The sequence below is a fragment of the Pristiophorus japonicus genome, chromosome 30 (genome assembly GCF_044704955.1).
Source record: "Pristiophorus japonicus isolate sPriJap1 chromosome 30, sPriJap1.hap1, whole genome shotgun sequence".
Lineage (NCBI taxonomy): Eukaryota > Metazoa > Chordata > Chondrichthyes > Pristiophoridae > Pristiophorus > Pristiophorus japonicus.
In genome coordinates, this window is record NC_092006.1 from 2,389,003 (window position 1) to 2,413,584 (window position 24,582).

The 24,582-nt window shown below is 57.4% G+C and overlaps 2 protein-coding genes across 3 annotated transcripts in view; one reads left to right on the forward strand and one right to left on the reverse strand.

Moving 5' to 3' along the window:
• The window catches only part of LOC139240147 (CUGBP Elav-like family member 3-B), a 74,433-nt gene extending 74,289 nt beyond the window's left edge, over positions 1-144 (forward strand). For both annotated transcript variants that reach the window (XM_070868529.1, XM_070868528.1), the window contains exon 14: positions 1-144. This exon is cut by the window's left edge and continues 1,656 nt beyond it. The gene's annotated coding sequence lies outside the window, so the exon portion shown is untranslated.
• Positions 145-2,841: 2,697 nt separating this feature from the next.
• The window catches only part of LOC139240148 (thrombospondin type-1 domain-containing protein 4-like), a 127,306-nt gene continuing 105,565 nt past the window's right edge, over positions 2,842-24,582 (reverse strand). Inside the window, exons 13-18 of the mRNA XM_070868530.1 lie at positions 18,187-18,391; positions 16,753-16,926; positions 15,346-15,513; positions 14,207-14,386; positions 8,464-8,608; positions 2,842-7,429 (exon numbers count right to left, since the gene is read on the reverse strand). Of these exons, the coding sequence (XP_070724631.1) occupies positions 7,263-7,429; positions 8,464-8,608; positions 14,207-14,386; positions 15,346-15,513; positions 16,753-16,926; positions 18,187-18,391 (1,039 nt within the window). The 3' untranslated portion in view covers positions 2,842-7,262. The remainder of the gene's footprint in view (positions 7,430-8,463; positions 8,609-14,206; positions 14,387-15,345; positions 15,514-16,752; positions 16,927-18,186; positions 18,392-24,582) is intronic.

Here is a 24,582-nt window from a genome sequence, read left to right on the forward strand (position 1 = left end):
GTGCCGAGGGTTCGGATGCCGGCCTTGCCAGCGACGCCCAAGAATTTAAAAAAATGTGGAGCGCAGGGGTGTCTGCAGTGCAGCCTGCTCACTGACGTCCTGCCAATAGGAACCGCAAATCCCGACACAACGTAAAACACGCACCGTTGTCATAATTTATCCCAGGTTAAAGGGGGGGGGGGGGGTCCATCGAGGGTTACGGGGAGCGGGCGGGGAAGTGGAGTTGAGGCCAGGATCGGATCGGCCGCGATCTCATTGAATGGCGGAGCAGGCTCAAGGGGCCGAATGGCCGACTCCTGCTCCTATTTCTGATGTAACCTCTCCGTCCCCTCCCCCTTTTGGGGGACGTGGGCAAGAAACAAACGGGGGGGGGGAACCTGATAGACGGGCGCTTACTGCCAGTTTCCTAACCTCTCCCCCGCCCCCTCCCCTTCCCTCCCCTCCCCCGCAGGCCATTATCAGTTGTTGTAAAAATTGGGATTATATAATCGATGTCGATCAGGACACACACACAATACTGATCACTAGAAACCCCCTCTCCCTCCCTCCATAAGCTTAATGCTCCTTTCGAGCCGGGTGAGGAGGGCTAAGAGGTGAAAGGTGACAAGATTCTCGCCCCCCCCCCCCCCCCACACACACAACACTCTGTCTGAGTGTCCTCCCCTCTCCCCCACGTCATTTCTCGAGGCCCCAACTTACCAGCGACCAAAGGACACGAAGCATCCACCAGCAAACGGCCTGGCATTGAGGCAATCGCCCTCTAACCTATGAAATATTTACTGTACATAATAATCAGAAGGTCCGAATTAATTCCGCCCCGAATCGTTCAATCTCAGAAGTTCTGCGGTCCCACTTTTCCGGAGCCCGGAGCCGCGAGCAAAGGGGCGGTATTTAACGCTCACTGCGCCCGTTGTCTACACGCCTTGCGTTAAAATGGCGGTCGGAGGGGGCGCGCCTCGCTCCCGCGTTATACAGCACCCCGCTCTCTCCCTCTGGGCGTTCCCAAAACGGAATATGGGACCGCCTTTAGGAAATTTTAGTGAAAAAAAAAAATTGGAATCCGGTTCTGATTGAAGGTGTTAATTTATTTTTAATTTATTCTCTTTTATTTAATGTCGACAAAAAGACAAAAAAAAAAATGCTGCTTTAATTCTGTTCAATAAAGAATTTCCATAAACCTAAACTGGGTGATTGTTTAAACTTGTGGTTGTGTGTGTACACTCCATCTCCAGTATTCCCCCCGCACCCCCTCTCCAGGGGAGCCGACTCATGCTGGGGGGGAAACGGGTTCCCAGGTACCTGCACCCAAGGGTCCGCTCTCCTCGTGCGAGCACAGTCAGGGTATTCGACTGCAGAAGGCTGCAAGACATCTAACAGTAGACGAGCATAAGCCTCAATGTCTGGGATTTCCCCCTGTGAGTCACCGGGGTGGGGCCAGAGGAGCCTTAGCCCCCCCGCCCCCCCATCCCAGCGAGAGCGGGGGCAATTGCCAATGGGCCAGCGGTTCCATCACAGACCCAAACCACGTCCGGACTGGGGTCAAACAGGGCTGCATCATCGCTCCAACCCTCTTCTCAATCTTCCTCGCTGCCACCTCACAGTCTACAAGCTCCCCGCTGGAGTGGAATTAAACTACAGAACCAGTGGGAAGTTGTTCAGCCTTCGCCACCTCCAGGCCAGGTCCAAGATCACCCCAACCTCTGCCGTTGAACTGCAGTACGCGGACAATGCCTGTGTAGTGATACCCGTCTTCCTGTATGGCTCAGAGACATGGACCATGTACAGTAGACACCTCAAGTCGCTGGAGAAATACCACCCACGATGTCTCCGCAAGATCCTGCAAATCCCCCGGGAGGACAGACGCACCAACGTTAGCGTCCTCGACCAGGCCCAACATCCCCAGCATCGAAGCACTGACCACACTCGACCAGCTCCGCTGGGCAGGGCCACATTGTCCGCATGCCCCCCAGACACGAGACTCCCAAAGCGAGCGCTCTACTCGGAACTCCTTCACGGGCAAACGAGCCAAAGGTGGGCAGAGGAAACGTTACAAGGGACCACCCTCAAAGCCTCCCTGATAAAGTGCAACATCCCCACCGACACCTGGGAGTCCCTGACCCAAAGACCAGTCCGCCCTAAGTGGAGGAAGTGCATCCGGGAGGGCGCTGAGCACCTCGAGTCTCAACGCGCGAGCGTGAAGAGGTCAGGCGCAGGCAGCGGAAGGAGCGTGCGGCAAACCAGTCCCACCCTCCCCTTCACCCGACGAATGTCTGTCCCACCTGTGACAGGGTCTGTGGCTCTCGTATTGGACTGTTCAGCCACCAAAGGACTCACTGTAAGAGTGGAAGCAAGTCTTCCTCGATTCCGAGGGACTACCGATGATGATGGATGACCTTCATCCAAGGGTCCGCGCTCTTTTTATTTATGCCAATTTATACTTGCTGTTATGTCTGTAATACACTTACGAATGACTCCATGAGGCAATGTGTTGTACTCAAACTGTAGTGACCTTGGTCCTTTATTCGTAACTCCAGAGTGAGGCACACACATAGTGGGCAGCCTTTTATACTGCACACCTATGCAGGTGACCCTCAGGTCTCCCACCGCAGTGCCCTCTGGTGGACAGCCTCTGCTACAGGAGCAGGAAACCCCGGTCTCCACCAGTTGCACCCTCTAGTGGTGCCAGCATAGTATATACACAGTGTAAACGTTATTGACAGTACATCAGGTAACAAGTCTCCATCTTATGCAACTGTACAGTGACTACACAGAGAGTATATTTATAGTCTGCATATATAACATATACATGAACAAAATTAATCACCCGACACTCGGCAAGCGTTATTTCAATCGAATTTATTTCAATAAAACAAGACTGGTGTGTAAAATATATAATCTTTAAAATTCCTTGGCCAGCTCTTCCTTCTTGTAAAAAATAAATTATACCAGAGGGAAATAATAATAATAATAATATCAGGTCTGATAATATTTGCAGGGTCTGGCTCTTACCGAGGGGGCCAACAGGAGGAAACTTTACAATATCTGCCCCACTCGCCAGGCTTAAAGCTCGCGCGGGGAAACACGGTGGGCAGGAGCCAGGGCTGAAGTGATTACTGCCAGGAGCCGATTAGATACACAGTTAATAGTGTCCTTACATTTTGTACAAAAATGCTCATTATCCACGTTGTAACTTGTCAACTTTGTATCCTTTCCCGAAGACGGGTTACTCGCAAACCCCTCCCCACACCCCAGGGTCACTGTATCGGCACAAGGAATATTGTCCCTCTGCCCATGGCAACACAGGCTCCACACAGCACCGGATGTGAAGCAGCTATCAGATCTCACATTCGATAATCTTCCCTTATAACTAAATACTTGCATCTCTTATGGGTGGGAGTTGTACTAACGTCAGATTAACACGGCGCTTGTTTACTGTGTGGGAACAAGCTGGATTAATAAGAGTGCTTGCAACATTTTACCACTTTTCTGTCCCATCCAACACTCCTAGGGCAGGTACAGCACGGGGTTAGATGCAGAGTAAAGCTCCCTCTACACTGTCCCATCAAACACTCCCAGGGCAGGTACAGGGGGTTAGATACAGAGTAAAGCTCCCTCTACACTGTCCCATCAAACACTCCCAGGGCAGGTACAGGGGGTTAGATACAGAGTAAACTCCCTCTACACTGTCCCCATCAAACACTCCCAGGGCAGGTACAGCACGGGGTTAGATGCAGAGTAAAGCTCCCTCTACACTGTCCCATCAAACACTCCCAGGGCAGGTACAGGGGGTTAGATACAGAGTAAACTCCCTCTACACTGTCCCCATCAAACACTCCCAGGGCAGGTACAGCACGGGGTTAGATGCAGAGTAAAGCTCCCTCTACACTGTCCCATCAAACACTCCCAGGGCAGGTACAGCACGGGTTTAGATACAGAGTAAACTTCCTCTACACTGTCCCATCAAACACTTCCAGGGCAGGTACAGCACGGGTTTAGATACAGAGTAAACTTCCTCTACACTGTCCCATCAAACACTTCCAGGGCAGGTACAGCACGGGTTTAGATACAGAGTAAAGCTCCCTCTACACTGGCCCATCAAACACTCCCAGGGCAGGTACAGCACGGGTTTAGATACAGAGTAAAGCTCCCTCTACACTGTCCCATCAAACACTCCCAGGGCAGGTACAGCACGGGTTAGATACAGAGTAAAGCTCCCTCTACACTGTCCCATCAAACACTCCCAGGGCATGTACAGCATGGGGTTAGATACAGAGTAAAGCTCCCTCTACACTGTCCCATCAAACACTTCCAGGGCAGGTACAGCAGGGGGTTAGATACAGAGTAAAGCTCCCTCTACACTGTCCCATCAAACACTCCCAGGGCAGGTACAGCATGGGGTTAGATACAGAGTAAAGCTCCCTCTACACTGTCCCATCAAACACTTCCAGGGCAGGTACAGCACGGGTTAGACAGGATCACACCCAGTCTGAATCTTAGCTACCCCCTCTGAAGTGGCCTTAAGCAAGACACTCGATTACATCCAACCACTAATGCACTGTGGGAGCACCTTCACCACACACTGAACTGCCCACTTTCTCAAGGGCAGTTAGGGATGGGCAATAAATACTGGCCTTGCCAGCGACGTGGAGATTGAATGTCACTAATGGCGGGAGTTCAGTCAGGATCGGACGCACATTTTTACGCTCAATATTTTTTTTAGATGCTTTGTTGCCGATTTCAAAAGGTAGTGAAAGGTGCGAAGAATCGATGGTCCGGAACGGGACAAACTCCCATCACCAAACGCTGGAGAATTTCTCTCTCTGCCGCCCTCCGCAGTCGGCGACTGCCCATCGCAAAGCACAACGCTCTCCCGCTAACTCGCCAGGCCCCGAGAGGGTGCAGCACTTTGGCAATGGGGCAGGGTGGGTGAGGCGGCTTACAGTGTCGCTGTGTGGGGCTGGCAGGTGTGTGGGGGGAGTGGCGGATTGAATCAGGCAGCCTTTCCGCTCCTGGTTGCTATCAGCCAGCTCTACTAGAAAATATGTCTGTGAATTTTGAGCAAGGACTGGATCAAGATCACTTGTGATGGCCAAAAAGTCTGCTGCTCACTCACTGGGCTCACGCATGAAGAACAACTGCTCGGGCAAGGGGTGATCAGATCGTCTGAGATGGTGCACAGATCGATGGGAAGGGTTCACGGGATGAGGGGCTTCAGTGATGGGGAGAGACTGGAGAAGCTGAGGTTATTCTCCTTGGATCAGAGAAGGTTAAGGGGAGATTTGATCGAGGGGTTCACAATCACGAGGGGTTTTGAGGAGTAAATAAGGAGAAACTGTTCCCAGGGACAGGAGGGTGGGTAACCAGAGGGACACAGATTGACGATAATCGGCGATGGAACCAGAGGGACACAGATTGACGATAATCGGCGATGGAACCAGAGGGACACAGATTGACGATAATCGGCGATGGAACCAGAGGGACACAGATTGACGATAATCGGCGATGGAACCAGAGGGACACAGATTGACGATAATCGGCGATGGAACCAGAGGGACACAGATTGACGATAATCGGCGATGGAACCAGAGGGGGAGAGGGGGAGAATGTGTTTACGCAGCGAGTTGTTGTGATCGGGAACGCGCTGCCTGAAAGGGCGGTGGGAGCAGATTCAATAGTGACTTTCAAACCGGGAATCGGATAAATACTCGAGGGGGGAAAATTGAGGGGAGCTGATGTGCTGTAACATAGGGCAGGTGCAACATAGGAGCAGGAGTCAGCCATTCGGCCCCTCGAGCCTGCTCCGCCATTCAATGAGATCACGGCTGATCTGCGACCTAACTCCGTATACCGGTGCTACATAAATCCCGAATCCCACCCGTGCTGGAGAATAGTGGGATTGTGAGGTGGGGGGGGGGGCGGAGAGGGGCAGTGGCCAGCAGATATAACCCAGGGAGCAGAGACACACCGAGTGTTACAGGTTAATGTTGGTCAAGGCCAGAAACACAGGTTTTTAGTTTGAAACTTCAGTCACAGAGCCAGAAGCAGAAGCAAAGAAAGACCTTACATTTCCACAGCACATTTCACAAAGCGCTTTCCAGCCAATAAAGTACTTTTTTTGAAGTGTAGTCGCTGTTGTAATGCAGGAATTGGGAGTTGGAGGGTTGGCGGGGAAGATTGGGAGGGAAGATGACGCAAGCCAGGGATTTGTGGCTGTTGACTGAGGGGCAGGAGGAGCTCCATGGGTTAGCGAGCCCGGAAAAGAGTGAGTTCAGAGTTGGAGACGGAGCGATGAGTCCGATTCTAACACAGCGAGGCGAGCTCGCGAGCTGTGGGATTGGCAGCACAGGAGAGACGGGAGGAGAGATACTCGGAGCATTGCTCACAGTTAGAGCGAGACAGGGAAGTTCGAGGAGGGCGAGAGGTTAAGGAGGGAGAGGGCGAGGAGCTCGAGGTCGAGGGCGAGGGCGAGAGGTCGAGGAGGGAGAGGGCGAGAGGTGAGGAAGTCGAGGAGGACGAGAGGTTGAGGGCAGGGGTTTCTAGAGCGAGAGGTTGAGGGGGAGGGGGGAGAGGTCGAGGGGTCGGAGGGGGAAGGGGTCGGAGGGGGGGGGGAAAGAGGTCGAGGGGTCGGAGGGGGGAAGAGGTCGAGGGGTCGGAGGGGAGTGCGAGGGGTCGGAGGGGAGTGCGAGGGGTCGGAGGGGAGTGCGAGGGGTCGGAGGGGAGTGCGAGGGGTCGGAGGGGAGTGCGAGGGGTCGGAGGGGAGTGCGAGGGGTCGGAGGGGAGTGCGAGGGGTCGGAGGGGAGTGCGAGGTCAGGTTCTAGAGTCAAGATGTTGACGGAGACAGGTTGGATCCCCCCCCCCAATGATAAACCTTTGGCCGTGTTGGGGGAGTGCGAGTGGGGGTTTAGATGGGCCACAGGAGGTGGTCGGAGATTAGAAACAGCTCGGGGAGGGGGTGGGAGGGGGGTGAACTGGAGACTGAACCGCAGCCATTTCATATAATAAATAAATAAATACATTTTCAGCGTAACCCTGACCCAGGCCCGTGGCTTTAGAGGGGAAACTAAGAGTTTTGCGTCTGTTACAAATTAGCTGTGGCTTTCGTGCGTGGCGCCCAGCAGGCTTTGCGGCCTAGCCGTTACCCTGGCAACCGCGGAGAGGAGCCGGGGGGAGGGGGGGGCGACCGGGGAGAGGGGGGGGAGTACCAACGGACAAATCTGGCTTAAATAAAGACCTGCTGAGACCGCGGGAGAGGTTGCATATCCTCAGGCCGCTCCTCGCCACCCCGAGGTGTCATGACGGCGCAGGTCATTGGTCTTTCGCTCGGCGTGGGTGCAGGACGCGCAGCAAACCATCTTGTAGTAAGAGTAGACGCAGAGGCGGGCCTGGACCACCACCGGGCAGTTGTAGTACTTGTCCTTGCAGTTTTCGTCTGAATTTAATTCGTCAAAAGAAAAGAAAAGGTCCACATTAGCCGAGCGGCCCCGGAACCGCAAGTCAACTCTCCGAGAGATAGTGGACGGGACGGGACGGTTTCCCTGGGCAGGGGGGGGGGGGGGGGGGGCAACAACCAGGGGGCAGAGATTGAAAGTAATTGGGGGGGGGCGTTTAGAGGGGATTTGAGGGGAAATGTCTTCACCCAGAGGGTGGTGGGGGTCTGGGGGGGGGAGCTCGCTGCCTGAAAGGGTGGTAGAGGCAGAGACCCTCACCACATTTGGGATGTGCAGCTCGAAGTGCCGTAACCCACAGGGCTACGGACCCAGAGCGGGAAAGTGGGATTAGGCCGGGTGGCTCCTGGTCGGCCGGCCCGGACACGATGGGCCGGAATGGCCACCTCCCGCGCTGTAAATCGAAACGTATCAGATTGTGAGGGGGGCTCGACAAGGTGGATGCAGAGAGGATGTTCCCACTGATGGGGGAGACTAGAGCTAGGGGGCATGGTCTCAGAATAAGGGGGCCGTCCATTTAAAACTGAGATGAGGAGGAATTTCTTCTCTCAGAGGGTTGTAAATCTGTGGAATTCTCTGCCTCAGAGAGCTGTGGAAGCCGGGTCATTGAATACATTTAAAACAGAGATAGACAGTTTCTTAACTGATAACGGGGCGGGGAAGTGGAGCTGAGTCCATGATCGGATCAGCCATGGTCGTATTAAATGGTGGAGCAGGCTCGAGGGGCCGAATGGCCGACTCCTGCTCCTATTTCTTATGTTCTTAAATCTCTTATTCTGTGAATCGAGGGTTGTGGGGAGACTGCGGGAAGACACAGTTGAGGCAGAAGATCAGCCATGATCAGAGAAAGTACACGAGGGTGATTGCGGAGATGGAAAGGGGTTGCCTTTGCAGGAACGGTTGAGCAGGTTGGGCCTGCGCTCACTGGAGTCGAGACGAACGAGGGGGCGATGTTATTGAAAGGGAGCAGATTGTGACAGGGGTCAAGGCACCGGCCCTCACCCGCGGGTTCACTCACCGAGCTCGGGGATACAGGGGTGGGTGTGACACATCCGCTGGTCATCGGGTCTGGCCGCGGCGTCACAGAGGTTGCTGGGAAATCCCACGTTGTCCAGGCAGCGCACCTCTCGCGCCTGCAGCCCGCCCATGCAGGACTTCGAGCACTGCCATTGGACACAAGGTCAGCGCCGTCAGTAAACACGTTTCGCACTGTTCCGCCGATAACCCACCCACCGCGAGCGACCGGCCTCAATCCCCCCCACAGAACCCACCATCGGCCATGCTCCCAACAGCAGCACGGCCATCTCTATACACACACACACAAACTCATCCCACCCCCTACACGCGGCACCCTCCCGTACCTACACGCCGCACCGTGCCGTCCCTACACGCCGCACCGCCCCGCCCCTACACGCCGCACCGTCCCGCCCCTACACGCCGCACCGTCCCGCCCCTACACGCCGCACCGTCCCGCCCCTACACGCCGCACCGTCCCGCCCCTACACGCCGCACCGTCCCGCCCCTACACGCCGCACCCTCCCGCCCCTACACGCCGCACCCTCCCGCCCCTACACGCCGCACCCTCCCGCCCCTACACGCCGCACCCTCCCGCCCCTACACGCCGCACCCTCCCGCCCCTACACGCCGCACCCTCCCGCGCCTACACGCCGCACCCTCCCGCGCCTACACGCCGCACCGTCCCGCCCCTACACGCCGCACCGTCCCGCCCCTACACGCCGCACCGTCCCGCCCCTACACGCCGCACCCTCCCGCACCTACACGCGGCACCCTCCCGCACCTACACGCGGCACCGTCCCGCACCTACACGCGGCACCGTCCCGCACCTACACGCGGCACCGTCCCGCAGCACCGTCCCGCACCTACACGCACCTACACGCGGCACCGTCCCGTACCTACACGCGGCACCGTCCCGTACCTACACGCGGCACCGTCCCGTACCTACACGCGGCACCGTCCCGTACCTACACGCGGCACCGTCCCGTACCTACACGCGGCACCGTCCCGTACCTACACGCTGCACCCTCCCGCACCTACACGCGGCACCCTCCCGCACCTACACGCGGCACCCTCCCGCACCTACACGCGGCACCCTCCCGCACCTACACGCGGCACCCTCCCGCACCTACACGCGGCACCCTCCCGCACCTACACGCGGCACCCTCCCGCACCTACACGCGGCACCGTCCCGCACCTACACGCGGCACTGTCCCGCACCTACACGCGGCAACGTCCCGTCTCTCCGAGAGATCCCAAATATAATTTTTTTTTTTTTAAAGTGATGTTTGTTTGAGGGTTAAATCTTGTTCATGGCAGGGGCTCGTTGGACAAGCCGGGGCTGTACTTTTGAACTGTATTACACCACAGTGTACTGTTTTACTAGGGGTGCGGTACAGCAGGAGCGGCGAGGGAGGGGCGAGAGTGGGGCGAGAGTGGGGCGAGGGAGCGGCGAGGGAGGGGCGAGAGTGGGGCGAGGGAGGGGGCGAGAGTGGGGCGAGGGAGGGGCGAGGGAGGGGCGAGAGTGGGGCGAGGGAGGGGCGAGAGAGGGGCGAGAGTGGGCCAGAGAGGGGCGAGGGAGGGGCGAGAGTGGGGCGAGAGTGGGCCGAGAGAGGGCGAGGGAGCGGCGATGGAGGGGCGAGAGTGGGGCGAGAGTGGGGCGAGGGAGGGGCGAGAGAGGGGCGAGGGAGCGGCGAGGGAGCGGCGAGAGTGGGGCGAGAGTGGGGCGAGAGTGGGGCGAGAGTGGGCGAGGGAGGGGCGAGAGAGGGGCGAGGGAGCGGCGAGGGAGCGGCGAGGGAGGGGCGAGAGTGGGGCGAGAGAGGGGCGAGGGAGGGGCGAGAGTGGGCCAGGGAGGGGCGAGAGTGGGGCGAGAGTGGGCCAGAGAGGGCGAGAGTGGGGCGAGAGTGGGGCGAGAGAGAGGCGAGAGTGGGGCGAGGGAGGGGCGAGGGAGGGGCGAGAGTGGGGCGAAGGAGGGGCGAGAGTGGGGCGAGAGTGGGGCGAGGGAGGGGCGAGGGAGGGGCGAGAGTGGGGCGAGAGTAGGCGAGAGTGGGGCGAGAGGCGAGAGTGGGGCGAGAGTGGGGCGAGAGTGGGGCGAGGGAGGGGCGAGGGAGGGGCGAGGGGGGCGAGAGTGGGCGAGAGTGGGGCGAGAGTGGGGCGAGGGAGGGGCGAGAGTGGGGCGAGAGAGGGGCGAGAGAGGGCGAGAGTGGGGCGAGGGAGGGGCGAGGGAGGGGCAGAGGGGGCGAGGGAGGGGCGAGGGAGGGGCGAGAGTGGGGCGAGAGTGGGGCGAGAGTGGGGCGAGAGTGGGGCGAGAGTGGGGCAGAGAGGGGCGAGGGAGGGGCGAGAGAGGGGCGAGAGTGGGGCGAGGGAGGGCGAGGAGGGGCGAGGGAAGGGGCGAGAGTGGGGCGAGGGAAGGGGCGAGAGTGGGGCGAGGGAGGGGCGAGAGTGGGGCGAGGGAGGGGCGAGGGAGGGGCGAGAGTGGGGCGAGAGTGGGGCGAGGGAGGGGCGAGGGAGGGGCGAGAGTGGGGCGAGAGTGGGGCGAGAGTGGGGCGAGAGTGGGGCGAGGGAGGGGCGAGAGTGGGGCGAGAGTGGGCCAGGGAGGTGCAGGGAGGGGCGAGGGAGGGGCGAGGGAGGGGCGAGGGAGGGGCGAGGGAGGGCGAGAGTGGGCGAGAGTGGGCAAGGGAGGGCGAGGGAGGGGCGAGAGTGGGGCGAGAGAGGGGCGAGGGAGGGGCGAGGGAGGGGCGAGAGTGGGCGAGAGTGGGCAAGGGAGGGCGAGGGAGGGGCGAGAGTGGGGCGAGAGTGGGGCGAGAGTGGGGCGAGAGTGGGGCGAGAGTGGGGCAGAGAGGGGCAGAGAGGGGCAGAGAGGGGCGAGGGAGGGGCGAGAGAGGGGCGAGAGTGGGGCGAGGGAGGGGCGAGGGAGGGGCGAGGGAGGGGCGAGGGAGGGGCGAGGGAGGGGCGAGGGAGGGGCGAGAGTGGGGCGAGGAAGGGGCGAGAGTGGGGCGAGGGAGGGGCGAGAGTGGGGCGAGGGAGGGGCGAGGGAGGGGCGAGAGTGGGGCGAGAGTGGGGCGAGGGAGGGGCGAGAGTGGGGCGAGAGTGGGGCGAGGGAGGGGCGAGAGTGGGGCGAGAGTGGGCCAGGGAGGTGCGAGGGAGGGGCGAGGGAGGGGCGAGGGGGGGGCGAGGGAGGGGAGAGTGGGCGAGAGTGGGCGAGAGTGGGCAAGGGAGGGCGAGGGAGGGGCGAGAGTGGGCGAGAGAGGGGGCGAGAGAGGGGCGAGGGAGGGGCGAGAGTGGGCGAGAGTGGGCGAGAGTGGGGGCGAGGGAGGGGCGAGGGAGGGGCGAGAGTGGGGCGAGGGAGGGGCGAGAGTGGGGCGAGGGAGGGCGAGGTGGGGCGAGGGAGGGGCGAGAGTGGGCGAGAGTGGGGCGAGAGAGGGGCGAGAGTGGGGCGAGGGAGGGGCGAGGGAGGGGCGAGGGAGGGGCGAGAGTGGGCGAGAGTGGGCGAGGGAGGGCGAGAGTGGGGCGAGGGAGGGGCGAGGGAGGGGCGAGGGAGGGGCGAGAGTGGGGCGAGGGAGGGGCGAGAGTGGGGCGAGAGGTGGGCGAGGGAGGGGGCGAGAGAGGGGCGGGGGCGAGAGTGGGCGAGAGGGGCGAGGGAGGGGCGAGAGTGGGGCGAGGGAGGGGCGAAGGAGGGGGCGAGAGTGGGGCGAGGGAGGGGCGAGGGAGGGGCGAGAGTGGGCGAGGGAGGGGCGAGGGAGGGGCGAGGGTGGGGCGAGAGAGGGGCGAGGGAGGGGCGAGGGAGGGGCGAGAGTGGGCGAGAGTGGGGCGAGAGTGGGGCGAGGGAAGGGCGAGGAGGGGCGAGGGAGGGGCGAGGGAGGGGTGAGAGTGGGGCGAGGGAGGGCGAGAGAGGGGCGAGAGAGGGGCGAGGGAGGGGCGAGAGTGGGGCGAGGGAGGGGCGAGAGAGGGGCGATGGAGGGGCGAGAGAGGGGCGAGAGAGGGGCGAGAGTGGGGCGAGGGAGGGGCGAGAGTGGGGCGAGGGAGGGGCGAGAGAGGGGCGAGAGAGGGGCGAGAGTGGGGCGAGGGAGGGGCGAGAGTGGGGCGAGGGAGGGGGCGAGAGTGGGGCAAGGGAGGGGCGAGAGTGGGGCGAGAGTGGGGCGAGGGAGGGGCGAGAGAGGGGCGAGAGTGGGGCGAGAGTGGGGCGAGGGAGGGGCGAGAGTGGGGGCAAGGGAGGGGCGAGGGGAGCGGCGAGGGAGGGGCGAGAGAGGGGCGAGAGTGGGGCGAGAGTGGGGCGAGGGAGGGGCGAGAGTGGGGCAAGGGAGGGGCGGAGAGGGGCGAGAGTGGGCAGAGGGAGGGGCGAGGGAGGGGCGAGAGTGGGGCAAGGGAGGGGCGAGAGAGGGGCGAGAGTGGGGCGAGGGAGGGGCGAGAGATTGTAGAAGGACGTGATCGGGGCCCAGGGGAGACGAGGGCCCAGCCCACACTGTGCGATATGTGGGCGCACTGGGTCCGTGCAGCAGAGCTGGTCTCCAGTCGTCCTGGTTAACCCTTGCCCCTGGACCAAGACCTCGCTCTGTCAAGCCCCGTGTGGTGGCTGGTGTGCAACGGTCACCCCACGTTAAAACAATCCACCCACAGGCATCTTCCACCCTTCAGGATGGAGTTCGGGATCCGGACCATCAGGTCCTTCACTGAAACACCTGTGAACTCATCCCTTTTCTGACCTAAGGAAGGATATACTTGCCAGAGAGGGAGTGCAGCGAAGGTTCACCAGACTGATTCCTGGGATGGCAGGACTGTCGTATGAGGAGAGACTGGATCGACTGGGCCTGTATTCACCGGAGTTTTGAAGAATGAGAGGGGATCTCATTGAAAGGTATAAAATTCTGACGGGGTTGGACAGACTGGATGCGGGGAGGATGTTTCCCCGGGGCTGGGAAGTCTAGAACAAGGGGTCACAGTCTCAGGATACGGGGCAGGGAATCTAGGAGCGAGATGAGGAGAAATGTTTTCACTCCGAGGGAGGTGAACCTGTGGAATTCTCGACCACAGAAGGCTGTGGAGGCCAAGTCACTGAATATATTTAAGAGGGAGAAAGATAGATTTCTAGACACAAAAGGCATCCAGGGGTCTGGGGAGAAAGCAGGAATATGGTGTTGGGATAGAGGATCAGCCATGATCATATTGAATGGTGGTGCAGGCTCGAGGGGCCGAATGGCCTACTCCTGCTCTTCGTACATCCACCTGACAGGATAGACGGGGCCTCGGTTTAACGTCTCATCCAACAGACCATGCAGCACTCCCTCAGTACTGCCCCTCCAACAGTGCAGGGCTCCCTCAGTACTGCCCCTCCGACAGTGCAGGGCTCCCTCAGTACTGCCCCTCCGACAGTGCGGCACTCCCTCAGTACTGCCCCTCCGACAGTGCAGGGCTCCCTCAGTGCTGCCCCTCCGACAGTGCAGGGCTCCCTCAGTACTGCCCCTCCGACAGTGCAGGGCTCCCTCAGTACTGCCCCTCCGACAGTGCAGCGCTCCCTCAGTACTGCCCCTCCGACAGTGCGGCACTACCTCAGTACCGCCCCTCCGACAGTGCGGCACTACCTCAGTACTGCCCCTCCGACAGTGCAGGGCTCCCTCAGTACTGCCCCTCCGACAGTGCGGCGCTCCCTCAGTACCGCCCCTCCGACAGTGCGGCGCTCCCTCAGTACTGCCCCTCCGACAGTGCGGCACTCCCTCAGTACTGCCCCTCCCTCGCCCGCTGGTACTCGCCTCGCTCCAGCCCGTTGTAAACCACCGCGCTCCACAGGGACCCGCGCTGCACGGCTGCACCGAGGGAGGTTTATCCAGGTGCGCACAGTCTGTTGGCACCGTCACCGTGAAGTTGCTCCCCAGTTTGATGACGCAGATGAGGTCCCGGTTCTGGGTTCCATTTCCACACTGAACGGGACACTAGGAGAGAAGCGAGTGTTAAAATATCCCTGTAACCTCCTCCAGTACCTACACCCCTCCCTATCTCTGTAACCCCCTCCAGCCCCTACACCCCTCCCTATCTCTGTAACCCCCTCCAGCCCCTATACCCCTCCCTATCTCTGTAACCCCCTCCAGCCCCTACACCCCTCCCTATCTCTGTAACCCCCTCCAGCCCCTACACCCCTCCCTATCTCTGTAACCTCCTCCAGCCCCTACACCCCTCCCTATCTCTGTAACCCCCTCCAGCCCCTACACCCCTCCCTATCTCTGTAACCCCCTCCAGCCCATACACCCCTCCCTATTTCTGTAACCTCCTCCAGCCCCTACACCCCTCCCTATTTCTGTAACCTCCTCCAGCCTCCATATCCCTCCCTATCTCTGTAACCCTCTCCAGCCCCTACACCTCTCCCTATCTCTGTAACCCCCTCCAGCCCCTACACCCCTCCCTATCTCTGTAACCCCCTCCAGCCCCTACACCCCTCCCTATTTCTGTAACCTCCTCCAGCCTCCATATCCCTCCCTATCTCTGTAACCCCCTCCAGCCCCTACAATCCCCCTCAAGATCTCTGCCCTCCTCCAATTCCGACCTCTTACCCATCTCCCAATTTCCATCACTCCACCATCGATGGCCGTGCCTTCAGCTGTCTGGGCCCCAAGCTCTGGAACTCCCTCCCTAAACGTCTCCGCCTCTCTCCCCTCCTTTAAGACGCTCCTTAAAACCTCCCTCTGTGACCCAGCCTTTGGTCACCTGTCCCTGTCCCTAATGGCTCGATGTCACATGCCGTCTGATAACGCTCCTGTGAAGCGCCTCGGGACATTTTACTCCGTTAACGGCGCTATATAAATGCCTTCTGTTGTTGCCGCTTCCCGCTCCTGCCCGTGGGCTCTGAGCCCGTGGTCCCACAGGACTCGCCCGCTGACCAACCCGCGTCACCCACCTGGCTCCAGGGGCTGCTGTACCAGCGGACTTCGCGCTCACATCGGCCGCGAGCGCACGCTCGCGTCTCGGGCGGCCTGGGGCCCTCGCAGCTCTCCGGGGAGCGGCCATAACTGGACAGGCAGAGAACCGAGCGCTTTTGCACTCCGACCCCACACTCCACCGAGCACTGCAACAGAGAGGTCGGGGGTCAGTGTGGATCAGTGTTAGCGGGCGGTCATAGAGAGGCTCCGCCCACCACCCACCCCCAGGAGACTCCGCCCCCTGCGAGACGCCCCCCCGCCCCCAGGAGACTCTCCCCCACTCCACCCCCAGCCCGGGGAGTCGACCCCCAGGACACCCCTTGCCCTCCCGGGGGAGACCCCGCCAATGCTGAGCGTTCTCTCTCTCGGGCAGGTGTTGGTCCTGGCCGGCAGCGGGACTCCTGCCCGACACGGCCCCCTCGCTCGGGCGCAGCAAGCGGACCCCGCTTTCAGTCACTCCCGCTTCAATATTAACTCACGGAATGGAGGCAGCACATTTCTCCCCGGTCCTCGTCGCCCCGAGAGGGTGGGGCTCAGCCTCGAACCGCCGGTAGTTTGGTACAACCGAGCGCCTCGCGAGGCCACATCAAGGGGGCCGTGAATAGTCCACCACGGCCAGACCCGGTAAAGACAATCGATTTCCTCCCCTAAAGAGGACATTAGTGACCCAAGGAAGGGTATACTTGGCACAGAGGGAGTGCAGCGAAGGTTCACCAGACTGATTCCTGGGATGGGGGGGATTGTCCTATGGGGAGAGATTGAGCAGACTGGGCCGATATTCTCTGGAGTTTAGAAGAATGAGAGGTGATCTCATTGAAACATACAACATTCTTACAGGGCTTGACAGGGTAGATGCCGGGAGGGTGTTTCCCCCCCGGGGCTGGGGAGTCTAGAACCAGGGGTCACACAGTCTCAGGATAAGGGCTCGGCCATTGAGGACTGAGATGAGGAGGAATTTCTTCACTCAGAGGGTGGTGAATCTTTGGAACTCTCTGCCCCAGAGGGCTGTGGAGGCTCAGTCGCTGAGTGTATTCAGGGCTGAGCTCGATAGATTGTTGGATATTAAGGGAATCGAGGGATCGGGTGGGAAAGTGGAGCTGAGGTCAAAGATCAGCCGTGATCTCATCGAATGGTGGACCAGGCTCGAGGGGCCGAATGGCCGACTCCTGCTCCTAATTCTTATGTAAGTTAACAACCATCTGGTGGATTCATGGTCACTTTTACAGAGACCAGCGTTTTATTTGCAGAGTTTACCGAGTGGGAATTGAACCCGTGATGCGATTGGAGAAGATTATTAGTGCACGCCCCCCCGGGGGTCACGAACCCAGCGACATAAAGCTCCGCCCCCTTGTGCTGATTGGTCGCGCTCGCGAACCGCGTCCTACCTGGTTGCTCCAGTCGGTGGAAAACCAGGCCTTCACGCACGGGCCCATGTCACACGCCTCGCTGTCGGTGGGCTTCTGCTTCCCGCTGCACTCCCCCTCCCCCAACACGTCGCCCTGGTTACTGACGCATCGGATGCTCCTCTTTCTCTGCCCGACTCCACAGGGAACCGAGCACTGGGGGGCAGGGACACAACAATGTCATACACAGGGAGCACGCAACATCCAACACCGTGCACAGTTCTGGTCTCCATATACCTGGGTTAGACCACACTTGGAGCACCGTGCACAGTTCTACTCTCAATATACCTGGGTTAGACCACACTGGGAGCACCGTGCACAGTTCTGGTCTCCATATACCTGGGTTAGACCACACTTGGAGCACCGTGCACAGTTCTGGTCTCCATATACCTGGGTTAGACCACACTTGGAGCACCGTGCACAGTTCTGGTCTCCATATTATAAAAGAATGTAGAGACACTAGAGAAGATGCAAAAAAGATTGACAAGTATGATAGCAGGTTAGGGGTGTAGGGGCTGGAGGGGGTTACAGAGATAGGGAGAGGTGTAGGGGCTGGAGGGGGTTACAGAGATAGGGAGGGGTACAGGGGCTGGAGGAGGTTACAGAGATAGGGAGAGGTGTAGGGGCTGGAGGGGGTTACAGAGATAGGGAGGGGTGTAGGGGCTGGAGGGGGTTACAGAGATAGGGAGGGGTGTAGGGGCTGGAGGAGGTTACAGAGATAGGGAGAGGTGTTGGGGCTGGAGGGGGTTACAGAGATAGGGAGGGGTGTAGGGGCTGGTGGAGGTTACAGAGATAGGGAGGGGTGTAGGGGCTGGAGGAGGTTACAGAGATAGGGAGGGGTGTAGGGGCTGGAGGAAGTTACAGAGATAGGGAGGGGTGTAGGGGCTGGAGGAGGTTACAGAAATAGGGAGGGGTGTAGGGGCTGGAGGAGATTACCGAGATAGGGAGGGGTGTAGGGGCTGGAGGGGGTTACAGAGATAGGGAGGGATGTAGGGGCTGGAGGAGGTTACAGAGATAGGGAGGGGTGTAGGGGCTGAAGGAAGTTACAGAGATAGGGAGGGATGTAGGGGCTGGAGGGGGTTACAGAGATAGGGAGGGGTGTAGGGGCTGGAGGGGGTTACAGAGATAGGGAGGGGTGTAGGGGCTGGAGGAGGTTACAGAGATAGGGAGGGGTGTAGGGGCTGGAGGAGGTTACAGAGATAGGGAGGGGTGTCGGGGCTGAAGGGGGTTACAAAGATAGGGAGGGGTGTACGGGCTGGAGGGGGTTACAGAGATAGGGAGGGGTGTTGGGCGGGAGGGGGTTACAGAGATTGGGAGGGGATGAGGGATTTGAAGGGGAGGGGGTGAGGGATTTGAAGGGGAGGGGGTTCGAAGGGGGTAATGTGGATCGGAGGAGGTTGAGATTGATTCACTCACCGATTCCCAGTCAGTCTGTATTTGCCAGTGGGTGCAGGCTCGGGCCTGGCATGGTTGGGTGGCATTGGGCTTGTCGAGGTGCCCACAGCGGTGGGGGTGAACGGCCACAGTCCGGTTGGCGTACGCCTGTCGGCACAACACCTGCCGGTGGTGGATGCCGGGACCACAGGACTTGCTGCACTGGGACCAGTCACCGACACTCCAACTGGGACAGTAACACACACACACATGGGGGCACAGTTAGCCAGTGAATAAACCTCACCAATCCCACCCATCGCCCTCAAACCCACAAGAAACACATCGAGACGGAACACAGAACAGCGGAGGGTGAAGAGACCTCAGGTGGAGTTTACGCCACTGAACCTCCAAAACACAAGCAGACCCTCAAACCAAACCAACTGCTCCCTTCCCCCATCGCCCCATCCAACTGAGAGAATCCAACCCCTCGATTATACCCCAGCCTGTAACTCACTCCGGGGTATCTGTTCTATATATAAACCCCCGAACCCCTCGATTATACCCCAGCCTGTAACTCACTCCGGGGTATCTGTTCTATATATAAACCCCCGAACCCCTCGATTATACCCCAGCCTGTAACTCACTCCCGGGTATCTGTTATTCTATATATAAACCCCCCGAACCCCTCGATTATACCCCAGCCTGTAACTCACTCCCGGGTATCTGTTCTATATATAAACCCCCCCGAACCCCTCGATTATACCCCAGCCTGTAACTCACTCCCGGGTATCTGTTATTCTATATATAAACCCCCCGAACCCCTCGATTAGATTCCAGCCTGTACCTCACTCCGGGGTATCTGTTCTATATATAAACCCCCCCGAACCCCTCGATTAGATTCCAGCCTGTAACTCACTCCCGGGTATCTGTTATTCTATATATAAACCCCCCCGAACCCCTCGATTAGATTCCAGCCTGTACCTCACTCCGGGGTATCTGTTCTATATATAAACCCCCCCGAACCCCTCGATTAGATTCCAGCCTGTAACTCACTCCCGGGTATCTGTTATTCTATATATAAACCCCCCGAACCCCTCGATTAGATTCCAGCCTGTAACTCACTCCCGGGGTATCTGTTATTCTATATATAAACCTCCCGAACCCCTCGATTAGATTCCAGCCTGTAACTCACTCCGGGGTATCCGTTAGTCGATATATAAACCTCCCGAACCCCTCGATTAGATTCCAGCCTGTAACTCACTCCGGGGTATCCGTTAGTCGATATATAAACCCCCCGAACCCCTCGATTAGATTCCAGCCTGTAACTCACTCCGGGGTATCTGTTATTCTATATATAAACCCCCCGAACCCCTCGATTAGATTCCAGCCTGTAACTCACTCCGGGGTATCCGTTAGTCGATATATAAACCTCCCGAACCCCTCGATTAGATTCCAGCCTGTAACTCACTCCGGGGTATCTGTTATTCTATATATAAACCCCCCAAACCCCTCGATTAGATTCCAGCATGTAACTCACTCCCGGGTATCTGTTACTCTATATATAAACCCCCCGAACCCCTCGATTATACCCCAGCCTGGACCTCACTCCGGGTATCTGTTCTATATATAAACCCCCCTGAACCCCTCAATTATACCCCAGCCTGTACCTCACTCCGGGTATCTGTTCTATATATAAACCCCCCCGAACCCCTCGATTATACCCCAGCCTGTAACTCACTCCGGGGTATCTATTATTCTATATATAAACCTCCCGAACCCCTCGATTAGATTCCAGCCTGTAACTCACTCCGGGTATCTGTTCTATATATAAACCCCCTCGAACCCCTCAATTATACCCCAGCCTGTAACTCACTCCGGGTATCTGTTCCATATATAAACCCCCCCCGAACCCCTCGATTATACCCCAGCCTGTAACTCACTCCGGGGTATCTGTTATTCTATATATAAACCTCCCGAACCCCTCGATTAGATTCCAGCCTGTAACTCACTCCCGGGTATCTGTTATTCTATATATAAACCCCTCGAACCCCTCGATTAGATTCCAGCCTGTAACTCACTCCCGGGTATCTGTTATTCTATATATAAACCCCCCGAACCCCTCGATTAGATTCCAGTCTGTAACTCACTCCCAGGTATCTGTTATTCTATATATAAACCCCCCGAACCCCTCGATTAGATTCCAGCCTGTAACTCACTCCCGGGTATCTGTTATTCTATATATAAACCCCCCGAACCCCCCGATTAGATCCCAGCCTGTAACTCACTTCCGGGTATCTGTTATTCTATATATAAACCCCCCGAACCCCTCGATTAGATCCCAGCCTGTAACTCACTCCCGGGTATCTGTTATTCTATACATAAACCTCCCGAACCCCTCGATTAGATCCCAGCCTGTAACTCACTCCCGGGTATCTGTTATTCTATATATAAACCCCCCGAACCCCTCGATTAGATTCCAGCCTGTAACTCACTCCCGGGTATCTGTTATTCTATATATAAACCCCCCCGAACCCCTCGATTAGATTCCAGCCTGTAACTCACTCCCAGGTATCTGTTATTCTATATATAAACCCCCCAAACCTCTCGATTAGATTTGAGCCTGTAACTCACTCCCGGGGTATCTGTTATTCTATATATAAACCCCCCAAACCCCTCGATTAGATTCGAGCCTATAACTCACTCCTGGGTATCTGTTATTCTATATATAAACCCCCCGAACCCGTCGATTAGATTCCAGCCTGTAACTCACTCCCGGGTATCCGTTATTCTATATATAAACCCCCCGAACCCCTCGATTAGATTCCAGCCTGTAACTCACTCCCGGGTATCTGTTATTCTATATATTAACCCCCCGAACCCCTCGGTTAGATTCCAGCCTGTAACTCACTCCCAGGGTATCTGTTATTCTATATATAAACCCCCCTGAACCCCTCGATTAGATTCCAGCCTGTAACTCACTCCCGGGTATCTGTTATTCTATATATAAACCCCCCGAACCCCTCGATTAGATTCCAGCCTGTAACTCACTCCCGGGTATCTGTTATTCTATATATAAACCCCCCGAACCCCTCGATTAGATTCCAGCCTGTAACTCACTCCCGGGTATCTGTTATTCTATATATAAACCCCCCGAACCCCTCGATTAGATTCCAGTCTGTAACTCACTCCCAGGTATCTGTTATTCTATATATAAACCCCCCGAACCCCTCGATTAGATTCCAGCCTGTAACTCACTCCCGGGTATCTGTTATTCTATATATAAACCCCCCGAACCCCTCGATTAGATTCCAGCCTGTAACTCACTCCCGGGTATCTGTTATTCTATATATAAACCCCCGAACCACTCGATTAGATTCCAGCCTGTAACTCACTCCCGGGTATCTGTTATTCTATATATAAACCCCCGAACCACTCGATTAGATTCCAGCCTGTAACTCACTCCCGGGTATCTGTTATTCTATATATAAACCCCCCCGAACCCCTCGATTAGATTCCAGCCTGTAACTCACTCCCGGGTATCTGTTATTCTATATATAAACCCCCGAACCCCTCGATTAGATTCCAGCCTGTAACTCACTCCCGGGTATCTGTTATTCTATATATAAACCCCCCCGAACCCCTCGATTAGATTCCAGCCTGTAACTCACTCCCATGTATCTGTTATTCTATATATAAACCCCCCCGAACCCCTCGATTAGATTCCAGCCTGTAACTCACTCCCATGTATCTGTTATTCTATATATAAACCCCCCCGAACCCCTCGATTAGATTCTAGCCTGTAACTCACTCCCGGGGTATCTGTTATTCTATATATAAACCTCCCAAACCCCTCGATTAGATCCCAGCCTGTAACTCACTCCCGGGTATCTGTTATTCTATATATAAACCCCCCGAACCCCTCGATTAGATTCCAGCCTGTAACTCACTCCCGGGTATCTGTTATTCTATATATAAACCCCCCGAACCCCTCGATTAGATTCCAGTCTGTAACTCACTCCCAGGTATCTGTTATTCTATATATAAACCCCCCGAACCCCTCGATTAGATTCCAGCCTGTAACTCACTCCCGGGTATCTGTTATTCTATATATAAACCCCCCGAACCCCTCGATTAGATTCCAGCCTGTAACTCACTCCCGGGTATCTGTTATTCTATATATAAACCCCCGAACCACTCGATTAGATTCCAGCCTGTAACTCACTCCCGGGTATCTGTTATTCTATATATAAACCCCCGAACCACTCGATTAGATTCCAGCCTGTAACTCACTCCTGGGTATCTGTTATTCTATATATAAACCCCCCCGAACCCCTCGATTAGATTCCAGCCTGTAACTCACTCCCGGGTATCTGTTATTCTATATATAAACCCCCGAACCCCTCGATTAGATTCCAGCCTGTAACTCACTCCCGGGTATCTGTTATTCTATATATAAACCCCCGAACCCCTCGATTAGATTCCAGCCTGTAACTCACTCCCATGTATCTGTTATTCTATATATAAACCCCCCGAACACCTCGATTAGATTCCAGCCTGTAACTCACTCCCGGGTATCTGTTATTCTATATATAAACCCCCCGAACACCTCGATTAGATTCCAGCCTGTAACTCACTCCATGGCATCTGTTATTCTATATATAAACCCCCCCGAACCCCTCGATTAGATTCCAGCCTGTAACTCACTCCCGGGTATCTGTTATTCTATATATAAACCCCCCCGAACCCCTCGATTAGATTCCAGCCTGTAACTCACTCCCGGGTATCTGTTATTCTATATATAAACCCCCCCGAACCCCTCAATTAGATTCCAGCCTGTAACTCACTCCCGGGTATCTGTTCTATATATAAACCCCCCGAACCCCTCGATTAGATTCCAGCCTGTAAGTCACTCCCGGGTATCTGTTATTCTATATATAAACCCCCCCGAACCCCTCGATTATACCCCAGCCTGTACCTCACTCCGGGTATCTGTTCTATATATGAACCCCCCAGAACCCCTCGATTATACCCCAGCCTGTACCTCACTCCCGGGGTATCTGTTCGATATATAAACCCCCGAACCCCTCGATTAGATCCCAGCCTGTAACTCACTCCCGGGTATCTGTTATTCTATATATAAACCCCCCCGAACCCCTCGATTAGATTCCAGCCTGCAACTCACTCCCGGGTATCTGTTATTCTATATATAAACCCCCCGAACCCCACGATTAGATTCCAGCCTGTAACTCACTCCCGGGTATCTGTTATTCTATATATAAACCCCCCGAACCCCTCGATTAGATCCCAGCCTGTAACTCACTCCCGGGGTATCTGTTATTCTATATTGTAAGTAAAGTTGTGAGTGCTGTAGTTCGGCTGTGTCTCAGTGGGTGGCGCTATTGGCCCATTGTTCCCCGGTTCGGCCCGACTCCGAGTTCCCGTAGCAACACTGTCCCTAATTGGGACGGTCTTATCAACCTCCGACGAGGCAGACAAACGGATTGTCCTCCGGACTCCCAGCTCCCCGAGGAGGGGGAGGACAGTTTTTATCCCACCTCACCGAAGGAGCAGGGGTCAGGGGAGGGGTTCAAAAGTTATCGGCCTCACCGAGATAGGTCACTCGAGTGGGTGTTCTCGGTAAAAACACTTGCATTTATATAGCACCTTTCACAACCACCAGGCGTCTCAGAGCACTTTACAGCCAATGGAATACTTTTGGAGTGTAGTAACTGTGGGAAACGCAGCAGCCAATTTGTGCACAGGAAGCTCCCACACACAGCAATGTGATAATGACCCGGATCGTCTGTTTTAGTGATGTTGGTTGAGGGATAAATATTGGTCCCAGGACACCGGGGAGAACTCCCCCTGCTCTTCTTCCAATAGTGGCCCCGGGATCTTTTACATCCACCCGAGAGGGCAGACGGGGCCTCGGTTTAATGTCTCATCCGAAAGACGCCCCTCCGACAGTGCGGTGCTCCCTCAGTACTGCCCCTCCGACAGTTCGGGGCTCCCTCAGTACTGCCCCTCCGACAGTACGGCGCTCCCTCAGTACTGCCCCTCCGACAGTGCGGCACTCCCTCAGTACTGCCCCTCCGACAGTGCGGCGCTCCCTCAGTACTGCCTCTCCGACAGTACGGCACTCCCTCAGTACTGCCCCTCCGACAGTGCGGCACTCCCTCAGTACTGCCTCTCCGACAGTTCGGGGCTCCCTCAGTACTGCCCCTCCGACAGTACGGCGCTCCCTCAGTACCGCCTCTCCGACAGTTCGGGGCTCCCTCAGTACTGCCCCTCCGACAGTACGGCGCTCCCTCAGTACTGCCTCTCCGACAGTACGGCACTCCCTCAGTACCGCCCCTCCGACAGTGCGGCACTCCCTCAGCACTGCCCCTCCGACAGTGCGGCGCTCCCTCAGCACTGCACTGGGAGCGTCGGCCTGGA